This window comes from Salvelinus sp. IW2-2015, linkage group LG34, assembly GCF_002910315.2.
Source record: "Salvelinus sp. IW2-2015 linkage group LG34, ASM291031v2, whole genome shotgun sequence".
NCBI lineage: Eukaryota > Metazoa > Chordata > Actinopteri > Salmoniformes > Salmonidae > Salvelinus > Salvelinus sp. IW2-2015.
In genome coordinates, this window is record NC_036873.1 from 8,432,280 (window position 1) to 8,449,143 (window position 16,864).

At 44.6% G+C, this 16,864-nt stretch overlaps 1 protein-coding gene across 1 annotated transcript in view; it reads right to left on the reverse strand.

Annotated features, from left to right (window-relative positions):
* The window catches only part of LOC111958365 (protein PAT1 homolog 1), a 23,057-nt gene extending 7,948 nt beyond the window's left edge, over positions 1-15,109 (reverse strand). Inside the window, exons 1-12 of the mRNA XM_023979604.2 lie at positions 14,896-15,109; positions 13,037-13,536; positions 12,552-12,632; positions 12,086-12,292; positions 11,511-11,618; positions 11,128-11,214; positions 7,937-8,154; positions 7,599-7,743; positions 6,500-6,617; positions 5,867-5,964; positions 4,061-4,120; positions 3,480-3,625 (exon numbers count right to left, since the gene is read on the reverse strand). Coding sequence (XP_023835372.2) covers positions 3,480-3,625; positions 4,061-4,120; positions 5,867-5,964; positions 6,500-6,617; positions 7,599-7,743; positions 7,937-8,154; positions 11,128-11,214; positions 11,511-11,618; positions 12,086-12,292; positions 12,552-12,632; positions 13,037-13,444 — 1,676 coding nt within the window. The 5' untranslated portion in view covers positions 13,445-13,536; positions 14,896-15,109. The remainder of the gene's footprint in view (positions 1-3,479; positions 3,626-4,060; positions 4,121-5,866; positions 5,965-6,499; positions 6,618-7,598; positions 7,744-7,936; positions 8,155-11,127; positions 11,215-11,510; positions 11,619-12,085; positions 12,293-12,551; positions 12,633-13,036; positions 13,537-14,895) is intronic.
* Positions 15,110-16,864: the final 1,755 nt, after the last annotated feature.

Genomic DNA, 16,864 nt, shown 5'->3' on the forward strand with positions numbered 1-16,864 from the left:
GTTACAAAGAGATAATGGAGTTTATACAGATATAACACATGTTAAGAGTGAGAGCACTGCAGAGTTCAAAACAGGCAGAGGAAGTAAAAAAAAAAATCAAGGTAATACAAATGAATGCAACCACAGAGCTGTAGAGACAAGTAACCCTCCCCCTTCCTCCTCTTTACCTTCTCCACAGTGTAGAGGATCTGCCGTCTCTTATTCCACACCTGTTTCTCRCTCTTCTCCTGCGTGGGACAGAGGGAGCGGTTAGAGGAGCAGAATACTGTACCACCGCAGTGTTTCCCAACCGGGGGGTAGGCGGTCAGTCCCCAGGGGTACGTGGGACATTATTCCAAAATGTGCAAGAAAAAGTTTTTGCCGAATATATACATTTCAATCTTAATAGACAGGAAAACATTTACTGAGGTCACTGGGGTGAAATCTCCAGTTTATTTTATATTTATGGGACTACTTTTCCAAAATCTTCGTTTCGGTGTGCATTGCTCGGTCTCCCTGGCCTCTGCCCGCCTGTTTATCCTCTGCTCACGCCCAAGTGCACGTGACCCTCTGCTCCACACTAGTGGCTCACCATTTCAGCTACCAGCTAGCTTTGAGTAGAAACTAGCTATGGATCAATGGCTGAAACACACTTTTTCTAGCAGCAGTAGCAGCAGTAGCGCCAGCTCAAGTGAACCCGTGGAAAAAAAGAAAAGATCAAAGTAACGCCAATTTCATTAACAGTATGTCCTCTTCAGTTTCACCTCGTTTCCTCTGCGGCGACGGGCTCTCAAATAATAGCATGAAACTAACCCATTTACAACACCACCAAGCCTCTTTCCTGTGTGGCTAAGACCACAGAGTTTTCCATGGAAAGCAGTCAGAATTTAAGGGAAGTCAAGAGAAATTAAAATAAGTGACTAGTGTCAACCAAAGCATTGGAGGCTTCATACGCTATGTCGCTACTTGTGGCCAAGTCAAAAAAGCCATTCACTATAGCRGAGGAGTTAATTTTGCCTGCTGCTGTTATCCTCACTGAAACTACGACTGATAAGGCAGCCGCTGATGCACTGAAGACCGTACCATTGTCAAATAACACGGTGTGCTGTACAATCGACGACATGGGCGTTGATATTATTGATCAAGTGGTGGGAAAGTTCAATTCCTGTTCATTTGAGCTGCAGTTGGACGAACGGACAGATGTCAGTTTTTAAACAGAGTTGATTGCATTTGTGCGATACGGAGACATTTAGGAAATGAATGAGCACATTCGGTCCTGTGAGAAGCTTAACCGGGAGAACACAATCCTCAGAACACAATCTGGATTGGAAATCCGTGGTTCGTGTGTGCACGGATGGTGCGGCATCAATGACTGGGAGAATGAAAGGATCAATTGCCCACATAAAGTAAACCCGGACGTTGAATGGAATTCACATGGAGGCATTGGCCAGCAAGAGAATGAGTCCGGAGTTCCATGATGTTTTTAGAAAAAGGCAGTGAAAGTGATTCCGTTTATCCAGTCCTCCGAATCACCGACTTGTTTTGAAAGCCTCTGTGATGACAGCGTGACTGAGTACCAGCAGCTACTGCTTCACACCGACATCCATTGGCTACCCAGAGGGAAAACGATACAGAGGCTTTTTTTGAGCTGCGGGCCGAAGTGATTTTCTGTCTGAGCACTCGCACCCCCCCCCGCCGTGGTCGTGTTGGAAGGTACAGACTGGGTAGCCCACTTTGCTGTGTTCCGCAAACTGAACCACCTGAATGTCAACTCTGCAAGGCAAAAATACACACATTCTAAAACATGTATGACAAAGTGTGTGGATTCATAAAGAAGATCAAACACTGGGAGAGGAAAGGCGAAGATGGGGATATACTTAGTTTCCAGCAGCTTGACACCTACCTTTCTACAGGTGATGTTGGCAGAGCTCCTATGGTGAAAACAGTAAGCTCACGTTTATCCAAACTGAGTTCAACTTCTACTTCCCTGACATTGAAAACGAGTCTGCGAAACTTGACTGGGTGAATAATCCTTTCATGACTGACAGTACCAACAACAGTCCTACCAGACTGCAGGAAAATCTTCTCTACGTGTCCTCAAACCGTGGCCTGAAGATGAGGTACTCGGAGACAAGAGTGTCACATTTCTGGTGTGATGTGAAGGAATATCCTGACTTGGGGGGAAATGTACAACGAATGAACTGCGGCCCTTTGAATCTACAATGTTTATATGAAGTGAGACTTTCATCCATGACCCTAATGAAGACCATGCACAAGAGCGAACTCGACTTGGAGAAAAGCCTGATCACTGCTGTTGCCACATGTCCCCCAAAGATTGACAAAGCTTATGAGTGAGAGACAGCGTAAACTCTCTCATTGATTGGAGAGTCCTCATTTGGTCATACACAAGTCTATACATATGGGTTACATGTATTGAGAGTATGTGTATAAAATGTGAGCTTTGTTTTTGTATAATTTATCTGGGAAAAAATTATATAAAAAGATAACTGATGTTAAGAGTACATTAGTATTATAGTACTACTATATTATAGTACTACATTAGTATTATTCTCATTCTCAGTTAATTGACTAATATTGATATTCAACCTAATTTAGTCAAATGTACACCTAATCTTGGAATCACGGCGGACGCACGAGCATGAGGGGGTACTTCAGGCAGGTCAAAGTGTTTTAGGGGTACAGTACCCCAAAAAGGTTGGTTACCACTGTACTACAATACCCATAATAGCGGCTTTATTTCAGTAGATAACTTTGATGGGGTCAACTTTGGGTCATGATAAGGGCTGCACCAAATGTTTGATGTATTATAATAGTTGATTATGCTTATGTTGTATTAACTTCTTGAGAATACAGGGGGTGCTATTTTCCCATTAGCATAATTTGCTCTACAGATTAAACTGCCTCTTATTCAATTATTGCTCTTACTATATGCATATAAATAATACCATTGGAAAGAAAACAATCTAGTTTCTAAAACCGTTTCAATTTTGTCTCTGAGTGATACAGAAGTCATTTGACAGCACTTTCCATGACCAAGAAGAAAAAANAAACAACAATTATTGCAACTAATACAATGTAATGACTTACATTGCCTAAATTATATTACACAGCTTTTTCAAGCCATAATAACAATATGTAGCCTATTAGTAGCTGAATATAGAGAGAAAGCATGCCAACCTATAGGCCTTGCATGATCTTTATGCATTTTAACTACCCCAAGTCCGGGGTCAACAGATTTTTGTCCGACTGGGTCAGTGACAAAGTTATTGTTGGACCTTGCGCACCTTGTCGTCCCACTCCTTCCCTTTGAAGGAGCTGTAGAGTGTGGGTCTTGTCCTCCCCCTCTCTCCCTCACGTACCCCATCCTCTCCTCTTCATCCCTCCATCTCACCTGTCGTCCCACTCCTTCCCCTCGAGGGAGCTGTAGTGTGGGTCTTGTCCTCTCCCTCCTCCCCCACCTACCCATCCCTCCATCTCACCTGTCGTCCCACTCCTTCTCCTTCAGGGAGGCGTAGAGCTGCAGCGTGTGGGTTTTGTGCTGCTCCAGCAGGGCCTCTCTCTGCTCCTCCGGCGTCTGCATGAAGCGCTTCTCAAAGTCCTGCACCTCCAGCAGCAGACTGTACATCTGATGGAGAGAGGGGGGAGGGAGATCATGTTAGGGTCCCCTGAGCGCCAAGCTCTCAAGAGTGTTTTCGGGGGATGCGTGGCAATAGTGCAGAGCGTCATAGATAATGAGTAGGTAGTAGTAAATTGTTACAAATGCGGAAAAAATAGAATAAATGAATAAAGATATTGCACAATATATATGCTCCCAATAATTTAATAGGCATCACCAACATTTAGGCACATGGTACCTTCATGCGTAGCTAGCTAGCAGTAACTAACACAAGATGGTTACAAAGAGATAATGGAGTTTATACAGATATAACACATGTTAAGAGTGAGAGCACTGCAGAGTTCAAAACAGGCAGAGGAAGTAAAAAAAAAAATCAAGGTAATACAAATGAATGCAACCACAGAGCTGTAGAGACAAGTAACCCTCCCCCTTCCTCCTCTTTACCTTCTCCACAGTGTAGAGGATCTGCCGTCTCTTATTCCACACCTGTTTCTCRCTCTTCTCCTGCGTGGGACAGAGGGAGCGGTTAGAGGAGCAGAATACTGTACCACCGCAGTGTTTCCCAACCGGGGGGTAGGCGGTCAGTCCCCAGGGGTACGTGGGACATTATTCCAAAATGTGCAAGAAAAAGTTTTTGCCGAATATATACATTTCAATCTTAATAGACAGGAAAACATTTACTGAGGTCACTGGGGTGAAATCTCCAGTTTATTTTATATTTATGGGACTACTTTTCCAAAATCTTCGTTTCGGTGTGCATTGCTCGGTCTCCCTGGCCTCTGCCCGCCTGTTTATCCTCTGCTCACGCCCAAGTGCACGTGACCCTCTGCTCCACACTAGTGGCTCACCATTTCAGCTACCAGCTAGCTTTGAGTAGAAACTAGCTATGGATCAATGGCTGAAACACACTTTTTCTAGCAGCAGTAGCAGCAGTAGCGCCAGCTCAAGTGAACCCGTGGAAAAAAAGAAAAGATCAAAGTAACGCCAATTTCATTAACAGTATGTCCTCTTCAGTTTCACCTCGTTTCCTCTGCGGCGACGGGCTCTCAAATAATAGCATGAAACTAACCCATTTACAACACCACCAAGCCTCTTTCCTGTGTGGCTAAGACCACAGAGTTTTCCATGGAAAGCAGTCAGAATTTAAGGGAAGTCAAGAGAAATTAAAATAAGTGACTAGTGTCAACCAAAGCATTGGAGGCTTCATACGCTATGTCGCTACTTGTGGCCAAGTCAAAAAAGCCATTCACTATAGCRGAGGAGTTAATTTTGCCTGCTGCTGTTATCCTCACTGAAACTACGACTGATAAGGCAGCCGCTGATGCACTGAAGACCGTACCATTGTCAAATAACACGGTGTGCTGTACAATCGACGACATGGGCGTTGATATTATTGATCAAGTGGTGGGAAAGTTCAATTCCTGTTCATTTGAGCTGCAGTTGGACGAACGGACAGATGTCAGTTTTTAAACAGAGTTGATTGCATTTGTGCGATACGGAGACATTTAGGAAATGAATGAGCACATTCGGTCCTGTGAGAAGCTTAACCGGGAGAACACAATCCTCAGAACACAATCTGGATTGGAAATCCTGTGTTCGTGTGTGCACGGATGGTGCGGCATCAATGACTGGGAGAATGAAAGGATCAATTGCGCACAAAGTAAACCCGGATGTTGAATGGAATTCACATGGAGGCATTGGCCAGCAAGAGAATGAGTCCGGAGTTCCATGATGTTTTTAGAAAAAGGCAGTGAAAGTGATTCACTTTATCCAGTCCTCCGAATCACCGACTTGTTTTGAAAGCCTCTGTGATGACAGTGTGACTGAGTACCAGCAGCTACTGCTTCACACCGACATCCATTGGCTACCCAGAGGGAAAACGCTACGGAGGCTTTTTTGAGCTGCGGGCCGAAGTGATTTTCTGTCTGAGCACTCGCACCTCCCCCGATTATTTCTTATTTGTTAAGTAAATAACGGAGCCCAGAAAAAAGGAACCAACAAGTTCCTGAAAATAAGTAATGTTGTCCTGTCTCCATATCAATGCAGGAAAGATAGACCAAACAACTGACAGTAACATCTGGAGTAGCGAGACAAAAGCAATATAATAAGAACAGAGCGTGATAAGGAACTGGGAACATACGTCAGAGACAAAAARAGCAGGAGATAGAATGGCAGAACTCGTGAGACACGGGAGTCTGGAGAGATTGTGGTGTGTGTGTGTGTGTGTGTTTGTGTGTGTGTAGTACGTACCTCGTCGTCAGTGCGACTAGTCACCACCGTGTCGATCATCTTCCTGGGGTTGTTGACGCTGGACACAGTCAGCTTACCCAGCGAGCCTGCAAACTGCACTGTGGGGGAGGGGGGAGGGAGGGGGAGACGATACACACGCATGTCACAGATACATCCACACAAAGGTGATGTGATGATTATTTAATAAGATCTTGGTTAAAATAGTATTGGTTCTCTTTTTAATACTTGATTGAGCTTGCCTGGTGCAAAGGAGCCAACGCAATAGGTGCGGCAGGGTAGCCTAGTGGTTAGAGCGTTGGGCTAGTAACCGAAAGGTTGCAAATTCAAATCCCCGAGCTGACAAGGTACAAATCTGTCGTTCTGCCCCTGAACAAAGCAGCTAACCCACTGTTAACCCACTAGGCCGTCATTGAAAATAAGAATTTGTTCTTAACTGACTTGCCTAATTAAATAAAGGTTTTTAAAAAAGTCCCAAAAGTGCAAACCCAGCCTATTTAGGAAACAACGCAATAGTCCCCAAAGTGCAAACCATGCCCATTTGGTACACCAGGTAGTGTGCCAAATACTATTTGAACTCAGGTCTGGATTTCATCATGTATCATCCTAGTTTTATGATAATCATTCATGCGTTACCTGGTCTGTAGGTGTGTTCCAGCTTGGCCACCTGGGGGGTGATGAGTTTGGTGGTYTGCTCCTTCCTCACGCCGTCTCTGTCTCGCTCCTGCCTCTTCTCCATCTTCTCAAAGTAATTCTGCCAGGCAACACAAAATTGGCATCCATTTAGTTACATATTTCTGCATTTAATCCACCATAAACATGGACAACTACTGAAAAAACGTTTCCTAATCATAAAAATGTATCAGGAGTATAGTAAAACTATTTATTAACACTCAATTAAAAGGTGAAGCTCTGACAACAAAGGTCAAAGGATAGCAAGACCTATCGGTCCCTAGAAGCAGGCGAACAGGGATTTGATAGAGGTAGACCGCCAAGTGGAACTAATAAAGGATCTGAATGACAGGACTGGAACAGTTGTTTCCCTGGTGTACATTATGATCTTGTTTATGACATGCTTCCCTCTTTATCCCATTCAGGATTGGTCCGTCTAGCCTGGTAACGATCAGATAGAAACACAATGTAAGGACCCGTGTCAGCTCAYTAAATTACATTTCTATTTAATCTCATTCTAGGTTGGTCAGTAGGACAGAAGGRGATGGAACGATRAGATAGAAACAGACTGTAAAGCCGACATGCATCTCRGCAAGAGGTTGCGTCAGGTTTATAACGGACATMTCTATCTGCCTTGTTCAGAACGTCACGCCCTCCTGCACTGACCTGGGTCATGTTTATTAGGGAACACCGTAGCAAAACATTTTGCAGCGGAAAATGAKGAGCGTTAATTGGACCAAGTCCAGGTAGCCATTCCCCATTTCAATCCATTTTCTTGCTCAGTTAAATAGCATTTGGCACACTACCTGGTGTACCAAATGGGCAGGGTTTGCACCTTGYGGACTATTGCATTGGTTCCTTTGCACCTAGTGAATACAACCCAAGGTAATGTTCATTAGGACACGCAGAAGAAAAAAACATTTGAATAGATTTTGCACCAGAAAACAAAAAACAGGCGTTTCTTATAGGACCAACTACTCACTCCCTATTTCAGTCCATTTTGTTCCGTTTGGTACCTAATGAACAGGGCCGTGGCTTTTTCCATTGACTTGGCTGTACTGACCTGGTAGTAGTAGTCGTCCAGGTAGGGATCAGTGCTCTGCAGCTGCATCATCTGGATCTTGGCCACCCACTCCTTCTCCCTCTGGGTCATCAAGTTACTGTAGGGGTCCCTGCTCCGCCAGTCCCCCACACGCCCGCCACGCTCACTGGGGAGAAAGACGATAGGGGAGGCAAAGTGAGAAAGAGGCTTCACAGCTGCAGGTTAGCTGAACAAAGCATTAGCAATTCAAGGAAATTCGTGCGGCAGTTTATGGCAACAGCTCTGTGACATGCGGATGCTGGAACAACTCAAATTATTAATACACACACACACACACACACACACTTCAGTCTACATACCCTCCTCTACTCTGCATCCTCTGGGTGAGCATGCGGCGGTGCTGGGGGTGCAGGTGCGTGGTGTTGTGCCGGATGATGGGACAGGGGACGTGGTTGGGAGGGGGCCCGCCGGGGTGTGGACCCATCCTGTGGGGAGGGGGCTGGCCGAAGAAGGGCCTGAAGCCTCCGCCACCAGGCAGCAACGGGGGACCCTGACAGCCCCTGGGGAAGCCAGCAACCTGAGAGAGGGAGAAGGAAAGAAAAAAATAGATATATTTTAGAGGGAGGCTGGCATTGAATGTGTGTCGTGGAAATTTAAGGACTCAAACTCAATGTAAATGAATKWWTTTTTWTWATCACATCCAGAGAAGTTCAAACTCAATCCAAGCTTGATGAAAATTCCAAAAAGCAGGTTCCCTTTCAGTCCTTATATACTGCTCCACAAAGAAGTTATATAAGCATGATTTACATTACTCATTATTAACGTTGGTTCCTGCATGTGACTGACGAGGCTTCTCTCAAAGTTAGGACCTTGAAACTGAAAAGGATCCCAGAGCAACGTTCTGGGCGTACTGCCAATTGGTCTGAGGTGGTGGTCACAGTCACTTGCACGAACCAAGATAGAGTGAGAGGTGTGTACAATTCAAGGATCTCTRCAGACAAAATGTTCCTCTCGTGTGTTTATGCAAACACCCATTTCACATAACAGTATGTATAGACGATCATAGATATGTTGTACATGTGAATKATTTTTGTTCATAGGGAGTGAGCATGCGGTGTATTCCCTACGCACCAATCGGAAGCAAAAGGTCTGAAACGGAGGGACTAAATTACCTTATTATAATATTTTTTTAAACAATGTTTTTTTTTATACAAGAAATAATATAATATTATAAGCAGAAATATTACATGAAAAKAAYTAACAGCAAAAAGCACATCAAAAGTTAACAGCAATATAAAATAAATAAATGATGAAACATTAAGACAAAACAAAAGTGTTACAGAAGCATAAAACCACCAAAATTACATTTTYCAGTGGTCTGATCTAATGGGATAGAACATGCCAAATTTCAGATGAAACAGAGCGCAACAAGCCAATCGGATCTCTCTCAACACCACCCCACATACACACAAAGCATAGTACACTACCCAGAGTTTCCTTCATTWGCCAATACATTGCAACACTTTTTGGTACGGTGTGCACTTACGAATGAATACACCCCAGGTGGCCAAACTTGTAAGTGAGACGGCTCAAGGCGAGTYCATTCAGGTGTACAGATGAGAACACAGGTGAGTGTTTAGTCCAGGTGTTGAGGCCAGTGACGATTTTTAGCGTGTACATCTTGGTGGGTCAAACGCCCAAAAATGTTTTTAGATGCATACCAGCAAAGCCACTACACAACACATTCAATGAACTATAACGTTGACAGACGGTGCTCACAAACTGTTAGAACCTATGTAKGGTGTTGGGACAGCTTTATAACTGCTACACCTGGCTATCAGCGGAGCCTTGTCTCGCAGCGTAACAGTTCCTTCAGTCTCATTTATTTCCTTTAAAAAATAAAAAAAACATAGCTGAGATGGCTGAATTGCTTAAACAAAATGTGGTTTCTAATGAAGATTGAGATGTACAAACTGTGGCATAAGGGGACGACGAGCGAATAAGAGGCAATCCGTAATTTTGATTAATACAAATAAGCGAGCTAGGACGGACATAGTCGATTATAACCATTTGTTCAGAAACGTATAGCAACAGAATTCAGAACATGGGCCGTTCTTACAATATTCTCCCTGTACACCAAGTCAGAAGCACAGGATAAAGGAGGCATAGAAGCAGACAATAAAAGCATTTACAATATTCAATGAAATTTCTCTGAAACAGGCTCAGGGCTACATGTGCAGCACCAAGTCAGAACAGTAGGCTAAATTATTAGGGTGAGGCACATGGGCTACTAACATACACTTAGTATTACATTCTTAACTACAGTATACATYTATCCCTGGCATATTATATAATTTATGCAGCAGCATACATTTTTGGACTCACCTTGTTGTTCTGTGCTCACWTGAACTGGAAGGTGGCYCGGCAGWCCTTGGTGGGCAAATTTTGTCATCAAAGTCTGGCATTCTCCGGATTCATGGTGCTTTCGAGACAACTGGGAACTCGGGAAAAAACAAGGTTGAATCATGACGTTAGTGATCTTCAGGTCGGAGCTCTAGAAAGAGGCCCGAGTTCCCGACTTGGAATTCCGAGTTGGATGACCGTTCAAAATGTATTTTCCCCAGTCGGAGCTCGTTTTTTCCCCAGAGTTCCCAGTTGTCGTTAACTCACTGAAGTCTGAGATTTCCCAGTTCCGAGTTTCCAGTTATTTTGAAAGCGGCAGAAGTKATGTTGAATTGACAGCATGGCCAATGTTGAACYTRTATCCTTTGAAGGTTGGAAAAGAGACCCTTAAACCCAGACATCCACTCCAGTGAATAGCAGGCTAATGATTGATTTGCAATGCTTGCAGTTAGCCACAGATTCCTTACAAACCACTCATTGTTGAATTTGCGATTTCCAACCAAATTTCCAACTTGTGTAATGTTTATGTCCAATGGCCGTTGAGCACCGATACGTTTTATCTATAATTACCCTTCATATGACAAGGCTTGAAAAGGATTTGACAGTAGATTGTCGACTTGATCCATGATGACTGCTAGCTTGCTAGCTAAGATTTTGAAAGTATGTTGTTGACACGATCAGTCCAATCAAAGCTACTGTAGATATGTGATTTGACGTAATTTTATCTGTGGCCAATGACCTTGGATTCTTGGATGGGCACWTCTAATGTAACTCTATGGCAGCACCCAAGCGCCMTGAATTTTCGAGCTCTACCCATAGATTTTGCGGTGCCATAGTGTCRCCATGAGTGACAGAACACTGAGCCAATCACAGCGCAACTAGAGAGAACATTACCAACCCCTACGCTCCGTATTTTCCACTGGCTGCGCCGCAAGCACTGAGCTAGGCTGAAACACCTCCATTTTGGAGTTGCCTTACTCAAGAAAGCAAAAAAGAGACCATGTTTGTATGCAGCTTTATTAACTCAATMACTTTTCTTTTTTACATAGTTTGCAAACTGATATGTGACACATATTAATGCCAAAATAACATGCTAAACTCTGCCCCACCTGACCTGAATGACAGGTTGCCACTGGTTAAGTCTCACCTGAGAGTTGAGCATCTGGGCGCGTTGGATCTGGGACAGAACGGGGCCCATGCTGGCCGGGAACGGAGGACGACACAGAGGAGAGTTCTAACAGAGAGAGAGAACCCAACTCAGAACCAAAACTGACCTGGAACCTGAATCTGCAGTGAGCTAGAGAGTCCATCCATGAGCCAAGCTATTGAGCCAAAACCAAGCTAGCTGCTATGGAATAATTTATATTTATATATCCACCCTCACGGAAGTAAKTGAGTAATTGTTGAAACACTCATTCAACAATTGGTCAAAAACATCACAACAGACAACCAAAATAAAACACTTAACATTCCACAACTTCACATGCCCCACCTAATAAAGTAAGGGAAGGCCGGAGAGGTAGGACTCACAGCGATGTTTAAGAGGGTGTTGGGAGAGATGCGCTCGGGGAAGGAAGGGGGGTAACGGTGTTGGTGTTGGACCGGGGCTCGCACATGAACGGCGGTGGGGTGGTGGATCTGCAACACACACACAGGAGAGAGAGGGAGAGGGTTTCAATACAACTAATTAGCCTATAACTGTACACAGAGAGAGGGTTAACTCCAGCTTTGCAACAGATAGGAAGAGAGTAGATGCAAAAACAGGAGGATAACACCAAGCACTTACTAATAGTCTAATACAGTGGTTTCAAACTCCAGGCCCGTGGGCCACCATAGTGTAACTCGGGGGCCAGATGTGGCCCGTGAACTGGAAGTTTGAGACCACTGGTCTAATAACTATGAACAGTAGTTATTTCTGCAGAATAATGCCATGTTAAACAAAACTACACTGAGAAGGGCATACACAGTTCACAAGAAATAGCCAAAATTACACAAACAACTATTTCAAATATAACTGGGAGTATTTTGCATACAGAGAGAAGATGAGGTAACTGTCCATAATGATTACTAAAAAGAGGGAGAAAGGGCATAATTCTCCCACTGACCTGCTGCTGATGATTCATTGCATGACTCATCGGCTGCTTGGGCGGAGTCCCGATAGGCACAGCCCTCACTGGTGGGCTACCAATCACGGGAGAGGACGAGCGAGGCGGGGGGGCCCTTTCCGACAAGTCCCGTCCATCCTCGCTCATCATTGGCGGAGGCCGATTGGGCAGCCCCACTTCTTTGATGATAGACATAAGTGGACTGTCCTGGAAAGAGGGGGAAGAAGAGAGAGTTTAACTTTTGAATCAAAGTCTACAATCAATAAAATTGGTTTAAACAAGATCTGGTAAGTAATTCAGAGGGCAAATGTGCCAGCTATGTTGTTTTTCATGCAAAGTACAGGGCCACATTCAGCAAGGCACAACGTAGCTAAACAGTTCGTAACCGAAAAGCAGTGTTCTTACTTGACAAATTCAGGAAGTACATCCCTGTTACAGCCTGTTTCAAAACAGGCAGGTGTCTTACCTCCATTTGAGTGAGTAGTCCAGGGGTGATGCTCACAGGCCCGAATCCCAAGTTGTTCTCCCAGATATTGTGTGAGTTCATCTGAAAGAGAGAGGCAGAGGAAGAGAAAGCGTGTCAGAAGGCACCGCTCCCCTAGTGATGCATAATAGTCGCCCCTCATTGAACGAGCTGATAGTTCCTTCTCCAAACCCTATAACGTAGTTCTGCAGCATATAGAGCTACAGAATACTAGATCAGTGGTTCTCAAACCTCTCCTTGGGGACCCCCAGACATTTCAAAATGATGTTGTAGCTCTGAACCAGCTCACCTTATTCACCTAGTCAAGAGTTTGCTATTTGGTTGACAAGTTGAGTCAGGTGTGCCTAACTCTGGCATAAATCAAATACATGGAACGGCTGGGAGTACCCAGGAGAGGTTTGAGAACCACTGCACAAGATACAATGATCTGCAGCGTTACTACAGTAGAGTATACTAGATTGTCTCACCTGTGGCATGGGGGCCGCCCCTCGGCGTATGAGGTGCTGATGCTGCTGGTAGCTAAGCAGGGAGGGGTGCAGTGGGCCGGGGGGTAGCCCAGACGAGGTCAGCGGGTGGTGAGGAGGGAGCTGGGAGGGGTGGTGGTGCTGCTGGGGAATGGAAGGGGGAGGAGGGAGACCAGTGGTCCGGTCACCAGGCCCGGCTGGACCACCCACACTGGCGATGGCCGGGTCCGCCCCGAGAATCAACATTGCTAGGGACTCGGCTAGGTCGCCTCCCCCCCTCTCCTCCAGGCCCGGAGGGGGCATCGAAGAGAGGGAGTGATGTGGTGGGGGGAGGGAAGACGGGTGGGGGACACGACTGGCGGGAGGAGGAAGGTGAACAGTGGAGGCGTTATCTCCTCCCATTCCCCCCATCCCTAGTGCCCCTAGTCCTAAACCTCCGAGTCCGTTGTTCTTTTGTTCTTCGAGCTCGGCTAGGCGCTTGTGCTCCTCCTGCCAGTCATCGTCTGTAGGAGGTAATAAGTCATTCCATTATCACAGGTGTCATCCATCCAAGTAATAAAGAATGACTGACAAATGGGTGATTTTAACTGTGAATGGTAACGTTAGCGGTGAGGTAAAGGACGATATTTAGAACCAACCTAGGGTGCCGGTGTGTTTCTGCTTTAGGCAATTCCTTTGTCGTTGGCAAAGTTGGCACGACAGAGATTTTACCATGACCACAGCATTGAAGCTAGCTAAAGCAGAAACAGACTTGCATATCCCTGCATGTATTGTATGCACAAAAGGCTTGGATATAGTGTATGCACTACAGATTTGCATAGTGTAAATGATGCTTTCGGGGAATGTACTACGCCGTGTGCTGTAGCCTATTGCCTGTTCCTGAGAAGATGAGAAAGAAAATGTGAAACTATGCATCCGTTTAAATACTCGCATAACTATAGAAATGGAGACATGGMGATTTTAGAGACCATGTTACAGCCGATGTTTAAGGGGACTACAACAGTCAATTTGTTACAGGGCTCTCACCATCAGGTTATTCACATTATTCAAATTGAATCAAGTCATATTCACAATTCGATTGCCCACCATTTATGAATTGACATTAAAGGAGATACACATTAGGTCTAACAATAAATCTAGGACAAAAACATTTCATGACCTGATTACCAGATATATTTTTTTAAAGCCCACTAGATGACTAATTTGTTGTCATTCTAAATGGCATGAATAATGGAAAGGAAAATCATGTTGGGTGTTGCGCAATAGCCTACACAATTGCGCAGTGGACTAGGTGTCCAATCTGACGCACAGAAACATATGAAAACATCCAGCAGCCGTTAAGTGCCAATCGCGCACACATGGGCGCGGACGAAAGAGTCGCCGACAGAGGAGTTTGCTTCTGCTGGCGAGAATATAACACGTTGCGGATGTGTTTCAGTCGATGGTAACGCCTTCTGTGCCTTTATCATTCAGAAAAATAAGAGTTTGTGGTTGGCTAAGTCTTTATGCCACCAAACGACATGCTATAGCGAAGCTAACCATGTGCCTTCTGACAGTCTCAAAACAGTAGGGCTGACCCCATTTAGTCTACTTTTTGGTCGATAGGCCGTTGGTCAACCAAGATTTTTTTTAGTCGAGCAGTCTAAAATATACAGTACCAGTCAAAGGTTGACACCTACTCATTCAAGGGTTTTTCCCCTTTACTATTTTCTAAGTTGTAGAATAGTAAAGACATCAAAACTACGAAATAACACATGGAATCATGTTGTAACCAAAAAAAAAACGGTTAAACAAAACATGTTTATATTTGAGATTCTTCAAAGTAGCCACCCTTTGCCTTGATGAAAGCTTTGCACACTCACGGCATTCTCTCAACCAGCTTCTCACATATGCTGAGCACTTGTTGGCTGCTTTTCCTTCACTCTGCGGTCCAACTCATTCCAAACCATCTCAATTGGGTTGAGGTCGGGTGATTGTGGAGGCCAGGTCATCTGATGCAGCAGTTCATCACTCTCCTCCTTGGCCAAATAGCCCTTACACAGCCTGGAAGTGTGTTGGGTCATTGTCCTGTTGAAAAACAAATGAAAGTCCCACTAAAGCACAAACCAGATGGGATGGTATATCACTGCAGAATGCTGTGGTAGCCATGCTGGTTAAGTGAGCCTTTGAATTATAAATAAATCACTGAGTGTCACCAGCAAAGCACACCATCACACCTCCTCTATGCTTCAGAGTGGGAAGCACACATGCGGAGATCATCCATTCACCTAATCTGCATCTCACAAAGACACGGCGGTTGGAACCAAAAATCTCAAATTTGGACATCAGACCAAAGGATCCACCGGTCTAATGTCCATTGCTCGTGTTTCTTGGCCCAAGCAAGTCTCCTCTTCTTATTGATGTCTTTAGTAGTGGTTTCATTGCAGCAATTCGGCCATGGAGGCCTGATTCACGATGTTGCGATGTGTCTGTTACTTCAACTCTGAAGCATTTATTTGGGCTGCAATTTCTAAGGCTGTTAAATCTAATGACCTTATGCTCTGCAGCAAAAGTAACTCTGCGTCTTCCTTTCCTGTGGTGGTCCTCATGAGCGCCAGTTTCATCATAGCGCTGGATGCTTTTTGACATTTTCCAGATTGACTGACCTTCATATCTTAAAGTAATGATGGACTGTCCTTTCTCTTTGCTTATTTGAGCTGTTCTTGCCATAATATGGACTRGGTGTTCTACCAAATAGGGCTCTCTCTGTATACCCCCCTACCTTGTCACAACACAACTGATTGGCTCAAACGCATTGAGGAAAGAAATTTCACAAATTAACTTTTAACAAGGCACACCTGTTAATTGAAATGCATTCCAGGTGAGTACCTCAAGAAGCTGGTTGAGAGAATGCTTAGTGTGAACGTGCAGACTGGCACTAAGAACAGAACAGCAGGAACGTTTCCCTAGTCAGCACCATGCAATGCCCCTAAAATGTGTTGCTCTGTGCTACCCAGTGTGGAGGGGTGGGGTCCGTCTTGTGTGTGCAGCGAAATGCTTTGCCCACTCCCCTCGAACCTCGCTCGCGTTCAGAGGATACAGCTGGAGAACTACAAGGCAATCCCATTGTGCGCCACTCGGGAGRCATGACCAATATGCAGTTGAAGTCGGAAGTTTACATATACCTTAYCCAACTACATTTAAACTCAGTTTTTCAAAWAATTCCCTCTCTTAGGTCCGTTAGGATCACCAATTTATTTTAAGAATGTGAAATGTCAGAATAATAGTAGAGAGAATGATTTATTTCAGCTTTGATTTCTTTCATCACATTCRCAGTGGGTCAGAAGTTTACATACACTCAATTAGTATTTGGTAGCATTGCCTTTAAATTGTTTAATTTGGGTCAAACATTTTGGGTAGCCTTCCACAAGCTTCCTACAATAAGTTGGGTGAATTTTGGCCCATTCCTCCTGACAGAGCTGGTGTAACTGAGTCAGGTTTCTAGGCCTCCTTGCTTGCGCATGCTTTTTCAGTTCTGCCCACAAATTTTCTATAGGATTGAGCTCAGGGCTTTGAGATGGCCACTTCAATACCTTGACTTTGTTGTCCTTAAGCCATTTTGCCACAACTTTGGAAGTATGCTTGGGGTCATCGTCCATTTGGTAGACCCATTTGCGACCAAGATTCAATTTCCTGACTGATGTCTTGAGATGCTGCTTCCATATATCCACATAATTTCCTATCCTCATGATGCCATCTATTTTGTAAAGTACACCAGTCGCTCCTGCAGCAAAGCACCCCCACAACATGATGCTGCCACCCCCGTGCTTCACGGTTGGGATGGTGTTCTTC